Source organism: Annulohypoxylon maeteangense, assembly GCF_022496945.1.
Source record: "Annulohypoxylon maeteangense strain CBS 123835 unplaced genomic scaffold GGS22scaffold_2, whole genome shotgun sequence".
Lineage (NCBI taxonomy): Eukaryota > Fungi > Ascomycota > Sordariomycetes > Xylariales > Hypoxylaceae > Annulohypoxylon > Annulohypoxylon maeteangense.
Window position 1 is genome coordinate 721,322 of NW_025953249.1, and position 14,883 is coordinate 736,204.

The window sequence follows — 14,883 nt, forward strand, 5'->3', positions numbered from 1 at the left end:
TATTTCTGGATGCTGGTCTCCCACGTCCCGGATAATTAATGAGGGCGTCGATCGAGTACCTAGGTAGGTATTTTTAGAAGCTACAAGACCGACTCAAGAATGGCCATACATCTAGGATCGTTGGACGAGGAATGCCAAGTCAGGCCAGGGAACTGTAGTGAAGTTGTCTCAAGGGTAGAACTTGTGGGCTATTTCGTTTCGAGGATTCGCGATGTTCTAGTTTGAATAAACCGTAATTTTTCACCAACGTTCTTGACAATCGGATGAGATGATATCTTGTCATCCCAACTGGCCCCATAACTTTAAACCAACATATCAAATGTAGGTTCGACAGCCCTTACTTAGGTCCAAACTACCTATTACATGTCATCTATTAGCGATTCTCCGGATAATCATAAACAAGCTAGACTGCCAGGACATCTCGTATACATAGGAATATGGATATTAACTTAGCCAACCACTCGGTACGTCCTATCTCCATGCGGTTGTGTTACATCCGGCCACATCTCGCTCACCAAGGCCCTCTCGGCCGCAAGCGGTAGTCGGTAAGGACCCGGGAGGTCGAGACCGGGCTCGCGGGTACGCTGCGATATATATATCTGTCTTACTACCCATGCTGGTGGCAAACGCAGAAAAATAGATGACAAGGTGCCAATATCGAATACTCCCTTGCTCTACTAGATAAGTCAACGACGCGGCCGATCATCTTCTCGGTCTGACGTTTCCTCTTCTCTTCCTCGCTGCATCGTAGACTTTTCCCGCGAAAACCCCTTGCGTGACGTCCGATAAGAAATCGAGATTTATACCCGCGAGCTAGGATATTCCACACCGCATTGCAAGATGAAGGTTCGTTCGCTCGTTCAAAACCCCTACTTCCATCCCCCCATATCTACTTACCTTATCACCCCGACTCCAACCTCAAAACCAACTTCACCTACCTAGGTACCTAGCTAACCCACGCCCACCCCGCAGCTCCCACAATCCCTCCTCCTAGCCCTGCAATACACCACAACCGCACTCGTCCTAGCAGCACCCGTAACCGTGTCCACGGCCGCAGAAGAAGCGCCCGCGTCGTGGCGCCTGGACTGCGGGTCCCCCGGGATCACGGCGATGTGCTCGGCGAGCAACAACGGCGCGCACTGCGACCCGGTTTCTGGCGACTTGACGATTATCCTCGCGGGCACGTGCGGTGCGTGTAAGTGTGTGAGCGAGGGGCAGTGTTCGAGGGGGTGTGGGAAGGAGGTGGAGGATGAGTGATGTGTGGTGGTGGATGGAATTGTGATGGTGGTGATGGTGCTGGTGATGCGTAGGTGATAGATGGATAGGTGGTGGTGGCGGGGAGGGGCGGAGGGGAGGGGTTAGGCAGATTAGGGGGCGCGGGTTACTACACTCTTTAGCTGTGCTGTGCTGGTGGCGGATGTTGAATGAAGCGAAAATGCTGTATGGATAGATGTGCCCTTGGAGTGATTGATGAATTTGGAATATACGGCGCTGGATAACGGGTTTATAATCGGACAAGACGGAAGGGAAAGATCGCGGAATGTATTCGAATTATACACATGCTACCTAAACATCCTTCTGCGATATTTCGACTCGGGCATATGGCTCCTTTGTACTAATCTGTGTAGATGAGGAGCCTCGCCAGGAATTAAGCATTGCGACAATGAAGATAAATGAGAAGTGTTCACCTCGTGAGGCGGTATTGCACTTGATAACACGAACATTTGAAGAAGATGGCCTGATCAGGTATGGTTACAGAACTATAATGCCCTGTAGCAACCCGGAAGGCTGGTAAGTTCTTAGGGCTACGCTTAAAAAGAGACGATTGGCCAAACCCCAGGGGTTCGTTGACGCTAGCGATTGATTAATGCACTGTAAATCCCGAAATGGAAAAGCTAGCGGGATCAACGCCCTATCGATAAGCAGTGCAACCTTTTGACGCATGAGCGTTGGATAAATCAACAATTCCGACAATTCACAACTCCACCATCTTACACCTATTTATTCTGGCAGTACGGGAAGTCGTTCGACTAATTGTAGGTTTCAATACCTACGTGGAAGTCCTACCCATCGATACGTATGGCAAACTAGGAAACCCTTTCCATTAAACATCGTCAACAATGCCGCGATGTCGCTTCAGCAAACCAACTCGTCGGCGGCACGATCACGATCGTTACGCGTCCCCGCCAAATCTGCCTTGACCGCCCCTCAGCCTGTCTCAGCTACCATCACCTCAGCTCAGATACCTACCACTACATCGAACACAGCCCTATTCCTTACAAATCTACGTCTCCTAGACCTCGATCTCGAACCCGATTGGCCGGGAATAAATCTTGCAACTTTCTCTACGAAGGATGCTGCGAGTGGGCAGAAGAAGCGGATTCAGTGTGTAGAATGGGCTCTATACCAACTTTTTGCACTCTGGGATCCCAATGAGACTCAAAATGTATGTTTTTAAGCTAACAACTGAATAAGATAGATGTATTAATGCTTCGTAGAAATTACGCCCATTCTTCCCGCCCCTCGACCAGATTCAGTCTACCAACCTCCGGGCCGCTCTTCTCCGCGGCCTCGAACAAGCCAAGAAAAATGGCGTGCTTGGTCGTGATGCGGTGTTACGGAAAACTATGCTAGACGAGTGTAAAGGCGAGCGACTCGAAGAAGTTCTGGCTGTATTTTCCTCGGCAGTGTTGAAGAAGTTGGTGGCAGAGCGAGCGCTTAATTCGGGACCTGAATACCGACCTACTGTCTCGGAAAACATTTCGTTGGAGAACTGGGGTTACTCCGGAGACCGTACGGAACTCAATACACTACTACTAGCCCACAAAGCATCTCTGCGTTCCCTATTAACGAGGAAGGATGCTGCGCGAGAGAAGTATCGTGATTTCGAAAAGTTATTGGCTTCCAAGGAACAGGGTCTCAGCCAACGAAAAGAGCAAGTCAAGGCAGACACCGAACGAAGTGTGGCGGAAACATCGGAAAAGGCGAAGAAAGAGGTCTACAAAATTGTAAAGACTAATTGGACCGGAAACGACCAATGGATCGATTCATTACTTTTTAACGGTACTCCTTCGCGCAAGGGTGGGCTCTTGGGTAGCAAGTTTGACGATGTCTGGGCTGGTGTTCGAGAGGGGAGAATTTCTGACCTCGAAGACCAGAATTCTGGTCTCTTAGAGCAGCTGGACAATCGAGTTCGCCTCCAGAAGGCAAGGTTGGAGAAATGGGATGATTTTCGAAAGAAGATGTTTGGAAATATGCCACCGCCGCCTGCAGAGGGCTCGAAAGATAAGGGCAAGTCAAAGAGTATTGATCTCGGCTTCACAGCTCATCTGGGATTAAGCATCGACCCGGCAGAAATAAAAGACAGGGTTCCTCTCAGCGCCCCGCCCCCGCAATACGCCAGTATTCTTAGCAATATGAAAACCGAGCTTGACGCTATCGGAAAACCGAAAATTCCCGACTTTTCTAATCTTCTCAGAGGTCCGAGGAGGAGCTCGGTCATTGATACAAACTCAGACCTTGCAATACCCCAGTCAACAACTGATCCAATTTCCGATATTAGTGAATGGGAGGAAGAGCCCGAGGATATACAACCACCTGAGAAGATTGCAAAGCTTCCAGTTGGACGTCGTTACCGCCTTAACTCCACCAAACCTACTGTTGAATCCAAAGGGCAAATACCGAAAATATCTCTATCTAAAGCCTCTTCATATAATGAAGATGCTAAAGACCTCTGTCTATCACCTGAATTTGACAATCCAGGATTTGCAATCCCTCAATCTTTCACTTCAGCAAAGTCTTTGGGTAAAAGACAGGAGTCAGCCGAGCCAGAGAGCACCGCATCATTTTCAACCTCTTATACGGAGCCTTCCCGCGATGCCTCGCCCACGGAGCTGACACAGCCGAGCAAGACATTCGATGCCATACCACCTTCGCCAGGTCCTGTTTCTCCCACCCAAGCCATGGCCGATGAGATATTGGCAAATATGCTAAATGCATCACCATCTCCAATGAAGAAACACCGACACACCTTATCTTTAGCCGAGAGAACACGGATGTCCATGACACGCACGATGTCCTACGAGAGAGATGAAGACCTAACCCAACTATCCCCCATAAAACCGAGCCATGTACAAAGTAGCTCTGATAATACTACAAGTCACCCTGCCGAAAGAGGCGAAGAATACGAGGACCTAGTAGCCCGAACCCGACGATCTATGGCAGGCTTTGAAGCCGCCCAACAGAAAGCGCGATTAGAAAGGAGACGGTCAGAGAGGAAGAGCAAGATACTACCGAAGAAAGATAACTACTTCCCTAGATTGGAAGAAGAGAATATGAATGATACGTCAATCGCCGAAGAGCTTATGGAAGACGATGAAGTAGATTACGAGGCTGTTTTCAAGAGCAGGCCCCGCGTTCAAACAAGCCCTTTGCCTAGCCCGTCGAAGCCTTGGAATGGGCAGTGAAGGATGAGAGGGATACGATTTTTATGTGATGAGAATGATGGTTAGTTGATACGGATAGCATGATACCAAATTGATTTTTCCCGCTACAATGAATCGTTTCTCAGTCAGTACCTAATATGTGGCTTAGGTAATAAGTCGTGCTTACATAATAGGTCACTGACGGCTTTAGTCAGCACTGTGTTTTGCTTACGAGAGTTCTTAGTAATCTTTACGAAAAGAAACTGATATCGTTAATATTTCAGCAACACCCTACACAACTACCTATATATACACGCTCGCCGGCTCATTTATAAAACAACAAAGCCCTCGTCTCAATACTCTCCCTAGCCCCCGCGCCCTCCTGCTCCGGGTCCTCAAACGCACTGTGCGGCGCCCGTCGCGCGGGGATGGTCGTGTCGGAATCGAAGCATTTTATTAGGAGCACGTCGGACGGTTGTTGCGAGTGCTTGTAGTACCAGCGGTGTGTGGACCCTGGTTTTATTGTCCATGTCTCGTCGCGGTCTCGTGGGTATACTATTCCGGCGGCGACTAGGTCCTCGTCGGGGATCGAGGTCGCGTCGGCGGTTGCGAAGGGGTCTTTGAGGATTGGTTTGATGGGACGCCAGAGCTGGGGGGTTTGTCAGTTTATTGTCTACTCCACCGTAGGAATAATTAAAGGAGGGAAGGGGGATAGGGGAAGTACATTGATAATCTGATACCGCCGTTTTAGCAGGTCTTCCGCTGAGTCTGGGAACCACCGTCGCAGGACGAGCTCCGCGCCGTCGTAGGACTGGTCTACGTGCGCTCGGAATAAGGGTCCTCGCGAGGACCGATTACCTTTGCCGAGTTTGTGCCAATTCGATGGGCCGCACCGCGTCTTGTGGTCGAATATGAAGACGTGGGGTGCGCCGGTTCTGGGCTTGGGTTAGGTATGGTACGCGATATTCCTTTATGTTGTAGGCTTACATTTCTTTCAGTAGCCGTACTGATTCCGGGTAGTATCTTGATCTTACAGTCTCCTCGTCTTGAAACTCTTCCAAGGACTTGAGCTTGCTCTCATGCCGTAGGTACTGGAATCCGTGGCTGTCGAGAAAGTACTTTTCTTCTTCGCCTGTTACGTCGTGGATCGTTACTTGACGGGGTGTATGTGGACGCTCGTTCTTCACCGTGTTGCTTTGCGATGGTTATGTTTTGCCTTGGTGTTGAGAATTTGGGACAAGGAACTTACTTGGCGATAACGATAGGCATTGGAAGAGATCCGTCGCCCGGGTCCTTATAGTAGTTTATAATCGTCGACACGTCATTTTGTCTCCTTGGATGAGTCGATTCTATGGGTTCCTCTACGGGTTTTTCGAACGTATGTGGAAGTTGCGTCGTCGCAACGGCAGCAGCCATTTTCAGCCTATGCGCGCAATAAAGATAATGCCGAGAAAGTCTATCGAACAATTGCTATACTCTAGTTTACAAGATTCAATCAACTACACTGCTTGGTCGATTAATTCGGAGGTATAGGGCTAATCGCTTTACCACTACTTTGCGCAACGCGATACTCTAGAAGACAGGTTTAAACTTCCACTGATTGAACACATGATGCTATATCAATCGGTACTACTTTCCTCCTTCATATTTGCTACGTAGACCTGGGTTTCCTTCCGGGTGTGCGGGGTTATTCGTACTCATTGGGCGACGCCGGTTTCTGTCTCCGTGATGTAGTAGCAATGTTGTAACATAATAGGCTAAACCCGTGACTGGCGACAAGGTCTTGGAAGCCTTGGTTTTATATATCAATTTCGGAGTACCTACTTAATTTTAGATCAAAGAGGTTACTAGTATAATAATTGATTTTTCTGGGGGTTTTATGATCAAGTTACACCCCCCTTTCACCTTGAATCACTATGTAGGTACTATCTACGTAAGGTAGTATCTTAACGTTATATGTCTCGTCGCCTCAACTTAGGTCATTTTCTTGTTAGGAAGGGCTTAACTACCTAGGTAGTGAGATATTCATAGATCAAAATGACATTTGGTTAGCCTGAACAGGAGCGAGGGAGGTATCTATATGAAGTCACTTCGTCTAAGGTGCGGAACACAACATCAACCAAGATCAGAGCTACAGAAGCACAGAGAGATAGAATGCGATCTCCAGCAAATACGAACATCATGTTCCGAGTTTAGTAGAACCGTAATGAGATTGTTGTACAACTAAACTGATTGAGGCATATTTGATACAGATTATTGAAAGGCCTCCCAGATGTTCAGCGACCAGACCTTGGAGAAACATAGGATATCATCCAAACGAACCGCGATAACATATTGTACAACACTGTAGTCGATATGGCGACGACAGGAATCATTCGAGATATTTCAATGTCTCCCGGGGATGAGTTTTTCTATGGTTCTCTTGACCTTGGTCATTGAACCCCTGCGTCTCCTCTATCAGACAGTTAGCGATTGATCATCGCGGTCGGGTATCTTAGATCTTGCAGAATATTACCTCGTCCCGAGCCGCTCGCTCCTCGGCACCGTGTATTAGGTCGTATTCGGCCTCGGCCATGTCATCTGTGATTCCTCGCTTCATGGCGGCTTCGTGCTCGTGTTCTTCTTGCTCGGCATGATGCATCATGTCGTGAGCCTCCATGACAGCTTCGTCGGGCAGTCCGTGTCCGTGTGCAGACATGATGGTTGATTGTGTGTTCAATGTCGGTATCTTGTTTGATTTGATTCAATTGATTGCTTTTCGATGTGAGATGTTGAGTATACTAGTAAAAGCTTACAAGCTTAGAAGGAAAGCTTGCAATCTATATAATAGAGCTAGTTTCCTAGACAGGCCATCCATCTCATGATGTCTCGTGAGGGGTGACTTCATGTTCGATGTCAGGCATGCAACGCTGTGGGAGCAAGACTAACATCCCATTAAACGATCTCAAGATCTATTCGCTCGAAGGTTCGACCATTTGCTCATCGGACGTCATACGCTGTCGATCCACCGTCGTCCGTCTGGGGTAAAATGCGGAGGACGCGGAGGACCAACCCCGCTATCATCGCCGGCTCCAACCTTAGATCTATGAACGGTTCGATGCGATCTTAACCTTTACGGTCGGTCCGCGTCATATGTGACATTTCCATATAGCAATATGACGGAGGTGTTACCGGTAATTGGAGCAGCTATTGGGAGACGCCGCTCTTACATCTTCCTCACCCCTGAGCTCTTGAGATTAGCAATGAATCGAAGTCGCACTGGAATATTCTACGTGCTACAGATCCTTGTGCACATGATTTACACGTAATTGTTAGTAGTGTTAATGGTTGAATGGAATGCCGTACGTTTCCATCAAGGTTGGTGTCCATGTGACGTCTCCTATTTTGTTATAGCGACTGTTTAGTGCCTGCTAGGTAACCAATCGCTAAATTTTATTGATTAGGTGCTCCGACCTAGTGGCTTTAGGTAGCCCCAGAAACCATCCCTACTAGGCCTTACAGCGCACGTCACCAAAACTGTCACATTTTTTAACTTCTTTATTCACCTCCTAATTCAAGACATCACATTTTAAAACAATATTTTTTCTCGCCTACCTAATAGGCAATCAAGTTTCTCAAATATTCAGATAAATCACAGTGAAACGTCGCAAGATAGAGGGTGTTAGAGGTGAGGGTGTAAGGGATAGGGTTAAGGTTACCCCTCGAAATCCAATGGTGATAATGACTAAGCCAGTCCTCCCCAGAGGTGGCGTGCTTAATAAGAAATGCGTTTGATTACTCACTCTGTGTTACACATGAAAGTCATCAATTACATAATTTTTTATTTATTAGTAATTAGGTATTAATCGACCAGCATAACTCTTTTCCTCTTTTCTTTACTTTCAGGTTTCGACATCGGCCCTCCCACGACATAGCGCAGCTCGCGCCACCGCATCAGTATCTTGAAGGAAGACTGAATTCACCCCTGGTCTAGCTCCGACTGCTGTCACCCAGTGGACACCTTCCGTAGGAACACCAAGAACAAACCGTCGGTCATGTGCTCGGCCTCGAGAATCAATCGGATTATACGGGCTGGACGTCACATCTAACCCTCCAGTTTCGTAACCTTCGACGGTATGTGGTCGGCATTGACCCGTTTTCAGGAGAGATGACAGGAGTTCATCATCTGTGTGTTTGAGGTTTGGTTGAGGAATGTGGGCATCTATGAGTGTGGTTATCCGAACCGTAGAGTCCGACACCTTACGGCTTCGTGCGAGCCACGCTCTATCTGTTTCACAAACCTCTAGTTCCGGACCGAGAATATTGAGCACACCTGCCTCTATCAATGCGATCATCTGCTCGATACGTTTTCGAGGCGGGCCTATGGATAGGAACGCGTTTAGCGATGTGTACCAACCATCTAGGTCATGTTGTTGCGAGTCGCCTGATAGCCCTCCATGGTCTACAAGCTGCCGTATCTCATTGCGCAAGTCGCGCAGCATGTCTAGTGCAGCTTTTATAGGTCCTTGAACATTTCCGAGTTTGGCCTCTTTGACATCCGAGTCAAGATATCTGAGTAGCCACGACTTCCATTTGTTAGGCGCCGAGAAGGTACGCTCGCCATAGGGCTGTGAAATTTGGCTCCAGGACCAGCGCTTGCTTTCGGGGACGTTGAATTCATCTAGAACTTGGCCCTCGGTAGCACCGTTTCCTCGTTGCGCCTCCAGGAACCGGCTCCGAAATTTGTGGTTCTCGTGTCCGACCAAGCACTCATAGTAGACTAGCTCAACATCTTTAGCGATGTGTGGCCATATATCCCTTCTAAAGTCCGGGGCATTGCCAGCGTCTGCACTTTTACGGAGTCTCGCAATGCGCTCACCCGTGAGGTGGATTGGGTATCTACGACCGAATGCCCCCTTCTGATTGTCACCACGAGAGTGGTAGGGAATACCTCGTCGAGAAGAGGCGTGCAAACATGGCTCGAAACCTGAGGGATAATAACGGAGGCCTGTTTCGGTAGTTACAAACTTACCACCACGACCAATTGTCAACAATGACATGTAGTCAAAGAAGCAGAGACCAAGGCCGCGCAAGAGGACCGACTCGCCTGCAGTGATAGATGAAAGATCAACATCAGCTGGATTAGAAGGTGGAAAGTATAGTAAGTTATTTCCCTTGGTATGGTTGGACAATTGTATCTGCTTAATATTTCGGTGTAGCGGTAGGTGACCTTGAGCGAGAATAATGCTAGAGAGACCGGATATTGTATGACCGTAAGAGAGGGTGAGGGCCTGGAGTCCGGAGGGTTCATCTTTGAGGGAGATAGCACGTTCAGCGTGCATTTCTACCTCCACTCCTTCCGTGATCTTTCCAAGTTGTTGGCTGAAAAACCATTCTAGATAACATCCATACAGGGCGCGCGTTGGATAGTCATTTGGCTTGATTCTGATACCATCCTGAATGGCCCAATCGTACAAACTTGGACCCTCTCGAATTGGACCTGAGCATGCCACGGTAGGGTCGGTGAATAAAGTTACCTGACATGCTACAGTGTTCATCAACAAATTTGACGATTGGCTGGTGCGCCAAATATGTCCGGGTCCTGGCGAGTACGGATCAACAACATGTATTGTCAATCGTACATTTGTCGGGAGCAATTCCGGTGCAGAAGCGAGGAGACGTTCGAATGTACTCGTACCTCGCGGCCCCATACCGACAATACATATTTCGATGTGCGTTATCCGAGTTGCATGGTCTGCACGGGGGTGTGGTTCCGACATCGAGTTGGCTACTAGGTATCCGTTACTTGATGCCGAAGTTACCGACTAGGAAACATCCATATTATAGAGAATAAATAGATATAAATACCATTTCCAGTTGAAAAATAGCATGGCAAGAATCACTCTGAGAGTGGCGGTAGGGCAAAAGTCAATGACTGACACCCGCGACATTCCACTAAGCCGCGCCTTGGTATTGAATACATCGCGAGTACTTCTTAGAAATACTGTCTGAGTCACACCTGAGTCGGTCTTAATGTTGATGCTGCAGTAGAGACGCAAGGTGCTTATTCACAATGAAGCGGTGTTTACATATACACTTCGATACCAAGATGGTAGTATATAGGTCTTCTATGGTCGCCACATAGTTGTATGTGGTCTAAAGTGGTTGCAACCAATTCGCGTGAGTAACTTCACATATCCTATAACAGGTAACTAGCATTGAACATTTATTCATTTACTGGAAATTACATGACATTCACTCATTTTTCTTTTTTTTAAAGAAACATAATTATAAGTTCAAGGAGTTGAAGGAAGCGAATACCAACCTGTAATCGGTCAACTTACACTTCACGAGCTACCCCAGATACTCCAGAGCCTCAAAATACCTACCTAATTTAGCGCACTTTACTAGTGTTTACACCTTATTTTTTAGATGCCCCTCTAGAATTCGTGGAGTTTAGCGCCATTTAGCGCCAAAAGTACCGGGGATTATAGCGCACATTCATAAGTAGGTTATTTTAACTGACCTAGCAACATTCACTCAACTTATAACAATCCAACTAACGTTATAATTAATGAAGCTGTAGGGCTGCCGGATTGATCGATGTAGCATAACTATATTGTTACATAATATTTGTCGATAAAAATATGGATGTGCTTATATAAACTAAGGTTTAAGTCTACCTGACTCGTTCAGTCGTAGTTCAGTCGTTGCTGAGTTGTCGCTGAGCCTTCGTTAACAGTACCTCTCACATGAAATTTATCACTCTATATCCCTATTGGTTTCAATTAAATCAGCTTCGAAAGCTACCTAGTATATATTGATTTAGTTACATTACTCGAAGATGTGTATTTAACGTTGTCATTCTAACTAAAATGAAAATGCAGGAATATTTTGATGATTTGTCAACCTGCCTTCACTATCTTCGCGGAATGCTTGCTTGAATAAGCGCTGGCCCGATTACGCGTTCAATTGACCGAGATCACCGCGGTATCGATATTTCGATATTTTTGGACGATATAACTAATCAGTACCATATCGAATTGAATGAGAATGTTCCATAGATGCTTGCATGTTGGTACTTTTCTAAGGATGAGGGTTTCATTCGGGACCCATATCCGGATGTGACTTAGATAGGTAGGTAGTTAGGTACTTAAGTTATCCCTTTTAGGTATGCTAGGATGATTTCTTGCTTTCTTATTGGCGAGTTATGCACGTCGTCAGATAAGGGGTTATGGGTCAGGGGTATGCTGCGAGAAAGTAAGCCACACCGAACCACCCAGCTCTCTAGGTACTTGACGTGCATGACTCCAGGTTCAAATCTTCGATTGAAATGTTAAAATCCTCTTGGCTCTGTTTCGCAGGAAGCCTTCAGGATTGTTCTGGAAGTGTGTTTGAATGTTCTCACCACGTTGCAGATGCCAACCGAACTGTAAGGATGCTAACCGACCTGATGAATTTGAACCCCATCGTGAGATGGCGCTTTTGATATCAAATTATGTGATCAAATGCGTGCTCATATTTCGATCTATAGATAAGCACCTATGTTGAAATGGGAAATAAAATGCGAAGCTCGCGATCTTGAAAACCAAACTTCTAACATCAGGTAGGTAGTTATACCATGTGTTCCTTGCATCACCAGCATTATCGGAGCCGAATCGGGATCCTTCCTGTCAATTTCTCGAACTACGCCGCGGAATTGACATCCGTTGTCATTATTCTGGGCGGCTCCTTTCCGACTACCTACTCCTCAGAGCTGAGCTGCACTTACTATCACCGCCATACCCACTCCTAACAGCAATACCGAATAGGTGTGAAGATTCAAAAACAGGGCTGGGAGTCTCATAAAAACAAGGTCCTCTAACCACCTACTATATCTCATACTACCAAACTGATGTTGGGGATCGAATTATCGTATAAGTTCTCAAGTAAGCGTTACTCATTGCCAGCTTACAAGCAAGTAAGGGATTCAGCACCCTGTCAGCCCAGCGGCCTAGATTGAAGAGACTTCGGGGTGAGGATTGGGCGCCTAGCCACTAAACATCCTATTCTCATTTTATCCAATCAAGGTGGCTTCCTTTATAAGTTTAACGAAGGATTTCCTCGCCGTTTTTCAGCTGGGGTTATTGGCGAATTTTGCGATGACTACAACCCTTCTCCTGTTATCACCCCACGCTTGGCCTGTAACGGAGCCGGGGAAGGCAAATTATTGTGTTGATCGATGAACCACGTCAGCGAATCCAATAAGTTGAGCAGTCAATTTTCAAACTTGACTTTAACTTGATCAAGTAGCTAGGTAGTAGGTAATGCCTCGAAAGATGGGGCCAATGGAGGGGTACGCAATAGGGGTTATGCGTCCCTGTCTCTATCCCTGAACCAACAACAGCTGCGAGGCAAGTTTTGTATACGATTGGTAATTACGCGGCATTGAATCCTCCGCCAATGGGAATCTCTGGATCTAGGTAGCGAAAACGTTGCGATGCAATACATATGAAAAAGAGAGACATAATTTTCATATCTGATTATTTTCAATCGTGTTTTGTATAATAATAGACTGTAATACGAGATATGAAACCCTTGATACTACAAGGGCATGATGTATGCACATATACCTCTAGATCTACGTAGTCTATCTCTATGCCAATAACTCTTCAACGAGGACCGTCTGCACCTCCTCTAAGTACTTCTGGATATTCTCCGGCTCCTCAAACCCATCATTGAAACTATATACAAGTCTTAGCTGATCGCGGAAAGTGTAAAAGAAGAACATGCTCATTCCCATCACGACATCAACGCCTAGTTTAAGATCCGTAACCTTGATCCCGTTTCCGTATTCCCGCTGCACGTAGCGCTCTGCAACACCCAAGCTGCTGACTAGAGCGTCCTTGGATATTGGGCTGGCTAGGAACTCGGGCGTCTGGACGGCCCCGCATAGGACTCGCGTGAAGTGTCCTTTAAGCTCGAGCATCTCGGCGTTAGCTTTGAACGTAGTCTGATAGTACTCATGCAACGACTTCGCAATATCCGAGAACGAAGTCGGGAGGTCGACCTTATATGGTATAGGGGTATAGTAGACCGAGACCGCGTGCTTGCTCGTGCTGTACGGTTCTGGCAGATAGGGGCGTAGGTTAAACTGTGCTGCGGTTACGTATTCCGCGAGCTTCGACTCGGGGTCTGCGTGCTTGGATATGGCCGCGATGTATGCGGCGTGCACAGCTGCAGTTACGCTAAAACCCTTGCTCTTGCAGGCCGCGACGATCGCCTTGGTGGTCTGTGTGGGGAACACCAATTCCGTGTTCTGGCATCGTCCCGAAGGAGCCGCGCCGAGTTTTGACACGGGCCCGACGCCGGGCATGGCAGCGGCCCAGCTCATGAATAGAGATGTCGCTTTGTCGCTTTGTTCTTGCGTTGGTTGCTCCGCATAGCCTAGGGTTTCCTCCATGACAGGGGCGAGCCTGGCATGCTCGTCGCCGAACCTTATGTTCTCGATCGGCGAAGCAAGCGCATCTAGGTAGCTGTGCCAGAACAGCAACACGCCGGTGCCGTCAAGTGTGTGGTGATGGCCGCGGAATATTAGTTCCGAGGATTTGGGTAGGTAGTACAATGAGGCTTGCTTGATAGGCTTTACGGACTGGTACAGTTCCTCGGCGTCGGATGCCGGGGAGACCACAAACGTCGACTCAAGCCATTCTTCTAATGCCTTCTCGTCCGGAACTTCGTACACCTTCTTCATGCCATCGACGATGGTAGCGACTTGGGGCTGCTCATAGCGAATCTGTTTCCACGCATGCTTGAGGGCTGGAGTCACATCCTCAGAACCTGTCTCCAGTTTGATTTTTGAGAACAGCGTGTAATGTTCACGCCCCTCACATAGGCTGGCGGAGACATTCGCCATAACGACGAAGTAGCCCTCCAGGCCGTCCACTGGGCGCTCCCAGCGCGTATCTGACACCTTTGCCCATACCATGTTTGCGATTCACTGGGAATAATAGAAGAATGGAGTATTCGGTTATCTTTTAGATATAATTAGTGAGATCGACCTCAACTAAGTGAGCTATAGGTAAACGTGACCTGTAAATGGAGGGTTGGAAAAATGATGACGCGGTGCAAGTGGAGGTTCGCCAGGTTGGGCATCCTTTAACGAAGAAGATCCTAAAACTAGAGATGCAAGACCCCGAATAAAGATAGGAATAGTTATAGATTACTAGAGTTAGAAAGAATCAGTTTCGAATCCATCGACTAGTCCAACTAGTCTAACTAGTATTAGTAGGCTGTGTCGAATAGAGTTGCACTGCATCAAAGATCGTCCGCAGGATTCCTGCGCAAACATTTCTGCAACCAACGAATTTCGCCCGATCCCACATGACGTCCCATCCGTGCCTCTTCGATGAATATTCCAAGACTATCGTAGCTGAACGTCGAAGGATAGTTCAGAATGCGTGGTTGTGGCCCCGAAGGTGAACATTACGGCGGCACGGCG

The 14,883-nt window shown here is 47.4% G+C and overlaps 6 protein-coding genes across 6 annotated transcripts; 2 read left to right on the forward strand and 4 right to left on the reverse strand.

The window, feature by feature from the left end:
* Positions 1-147: 147 nt before the first annotated feature.
* Positions 148-1,741, forward strand: GGS22DRAFT_152300 (uncharacterized protein). Its single transcript, XM_047959659.1, has 2 exons — positions 148-846; positions 973-1,741. The coding sequence occupies exons 1-2, from the start codon at positions 841-843 to the stop codon at positions 1,255-1,257; spliced, it is 291 nt and encodes a 96-aa protein (XP_047822595.1). The 5' UTR covers positions 148-840; the 3' UTR covers positions 1,258-1,741.
* A 251-nt stretch (positions 1,742-1,992) lies between these two features.
* Positions 1,993-5,076, forward strand: GGS22DRAFT_62874 (HAUS augmin-like complex subunit 6 N-terminus-domain-containing protein). The gene is made up of 2 exons (XM_047967598.1): positions 1,993-2,446; positions 2,499-5,076. Exons 1-2 carry the CDS (start codon positions 2,129-2,131, stop codon positions 4,464-4,466), a joined length of 2,286 nt encoding a protein of 761 aa, XP_047822596.1. The 5' UTR covers positions 1,993-2,128; the 3' UTR covers positions 4,467-5,076.
* GGS22DRAFT_184342 (uncharacterized protein) lies at positions 4,750-5,840 on the reverse strand (the record flags this gene model as incomplete). Its single annotated transcript, XM_047964179.1, has 4 exons — positions 4,750-5,073; positions 5,149-5,359; positions 5,412-5,618; positions 5,674-5,840. The coding sequence occupies 4 exons, from the start codon at positions 5,838-5,840 to the stop codon at positions 4,750-4,752; spliced, it is 909 nt and encodes a 302-aa protein (XP_047822597.1).
* An 814-nt stretch (positions 5,841-6,654) lies between these two features.
* GGS22DRAFT_152305 (uncharacterized protein) lies at positions 6,655-7,433 on the reverse strand. Its single transcript, XM_047959660.1, has 2 exons — positions 6,940-7,433; positions 6,655-6,878 (listed from the first exon to the last, which is right to left on the reverse strand). The coding sequence occupies exons 1-2, from the start codon at positions 7,120-7,122 to the stop codon at positions 6,810-6,812; spliced, it is 252 nt and encodes an 83-aa protein (XP_047822598.1). The 5' UTR covers positions 7,123-7,433; the 3' UTR covers positions 6,655-6,809.
* An 872-nt stretch (positions 7,434-8,305) lies between these two features.
* GGS22DRAFT_196635 (FAD-NAD(P)-binding-domain-containing protein) lies at positions 8,306-10,190 on the reverse strand (the record flags this gene model as incomplete). Its single annotated transcript, XM_047965863.1, has 4 exons — positions 9,879-10,190; positions 9,816-9,848; positions 9,442-9,785; positions 8,306-9,411 (listed from the first exon to the last, which is right to left on the reverse strand). The coding sequence occupies exons 1-4, from the start codon at positions 10,181-10,183 to the stop codon at positions 8,306-8,308; spliced, it is 1,788 nt and encodes a 595-aa protein (XP_047822599.1). The 5' UTR covers positions 10,184-10,190.
* Positions 10,191-12,962: 2,772 nt separating this feature from the next.
* Positions 12,963-14,675, reverse strand: GGS22DRAFT_152307 (uncharacterized protein). The gene has a single exon (XM_047959661.1). It carries the CDS (start codon positions 14,368-14,370, stop codon positions 13,039-13,041), a length of 1,332 nt encoding a protein of 443 aa, XP_047822600.1. The 5' UTR covers positions 14,371-14,675; the 3' UTR covers positions 12,963-13,038.
* Positions 14,676-14,883: the final 208 nt, after the last annotated feature.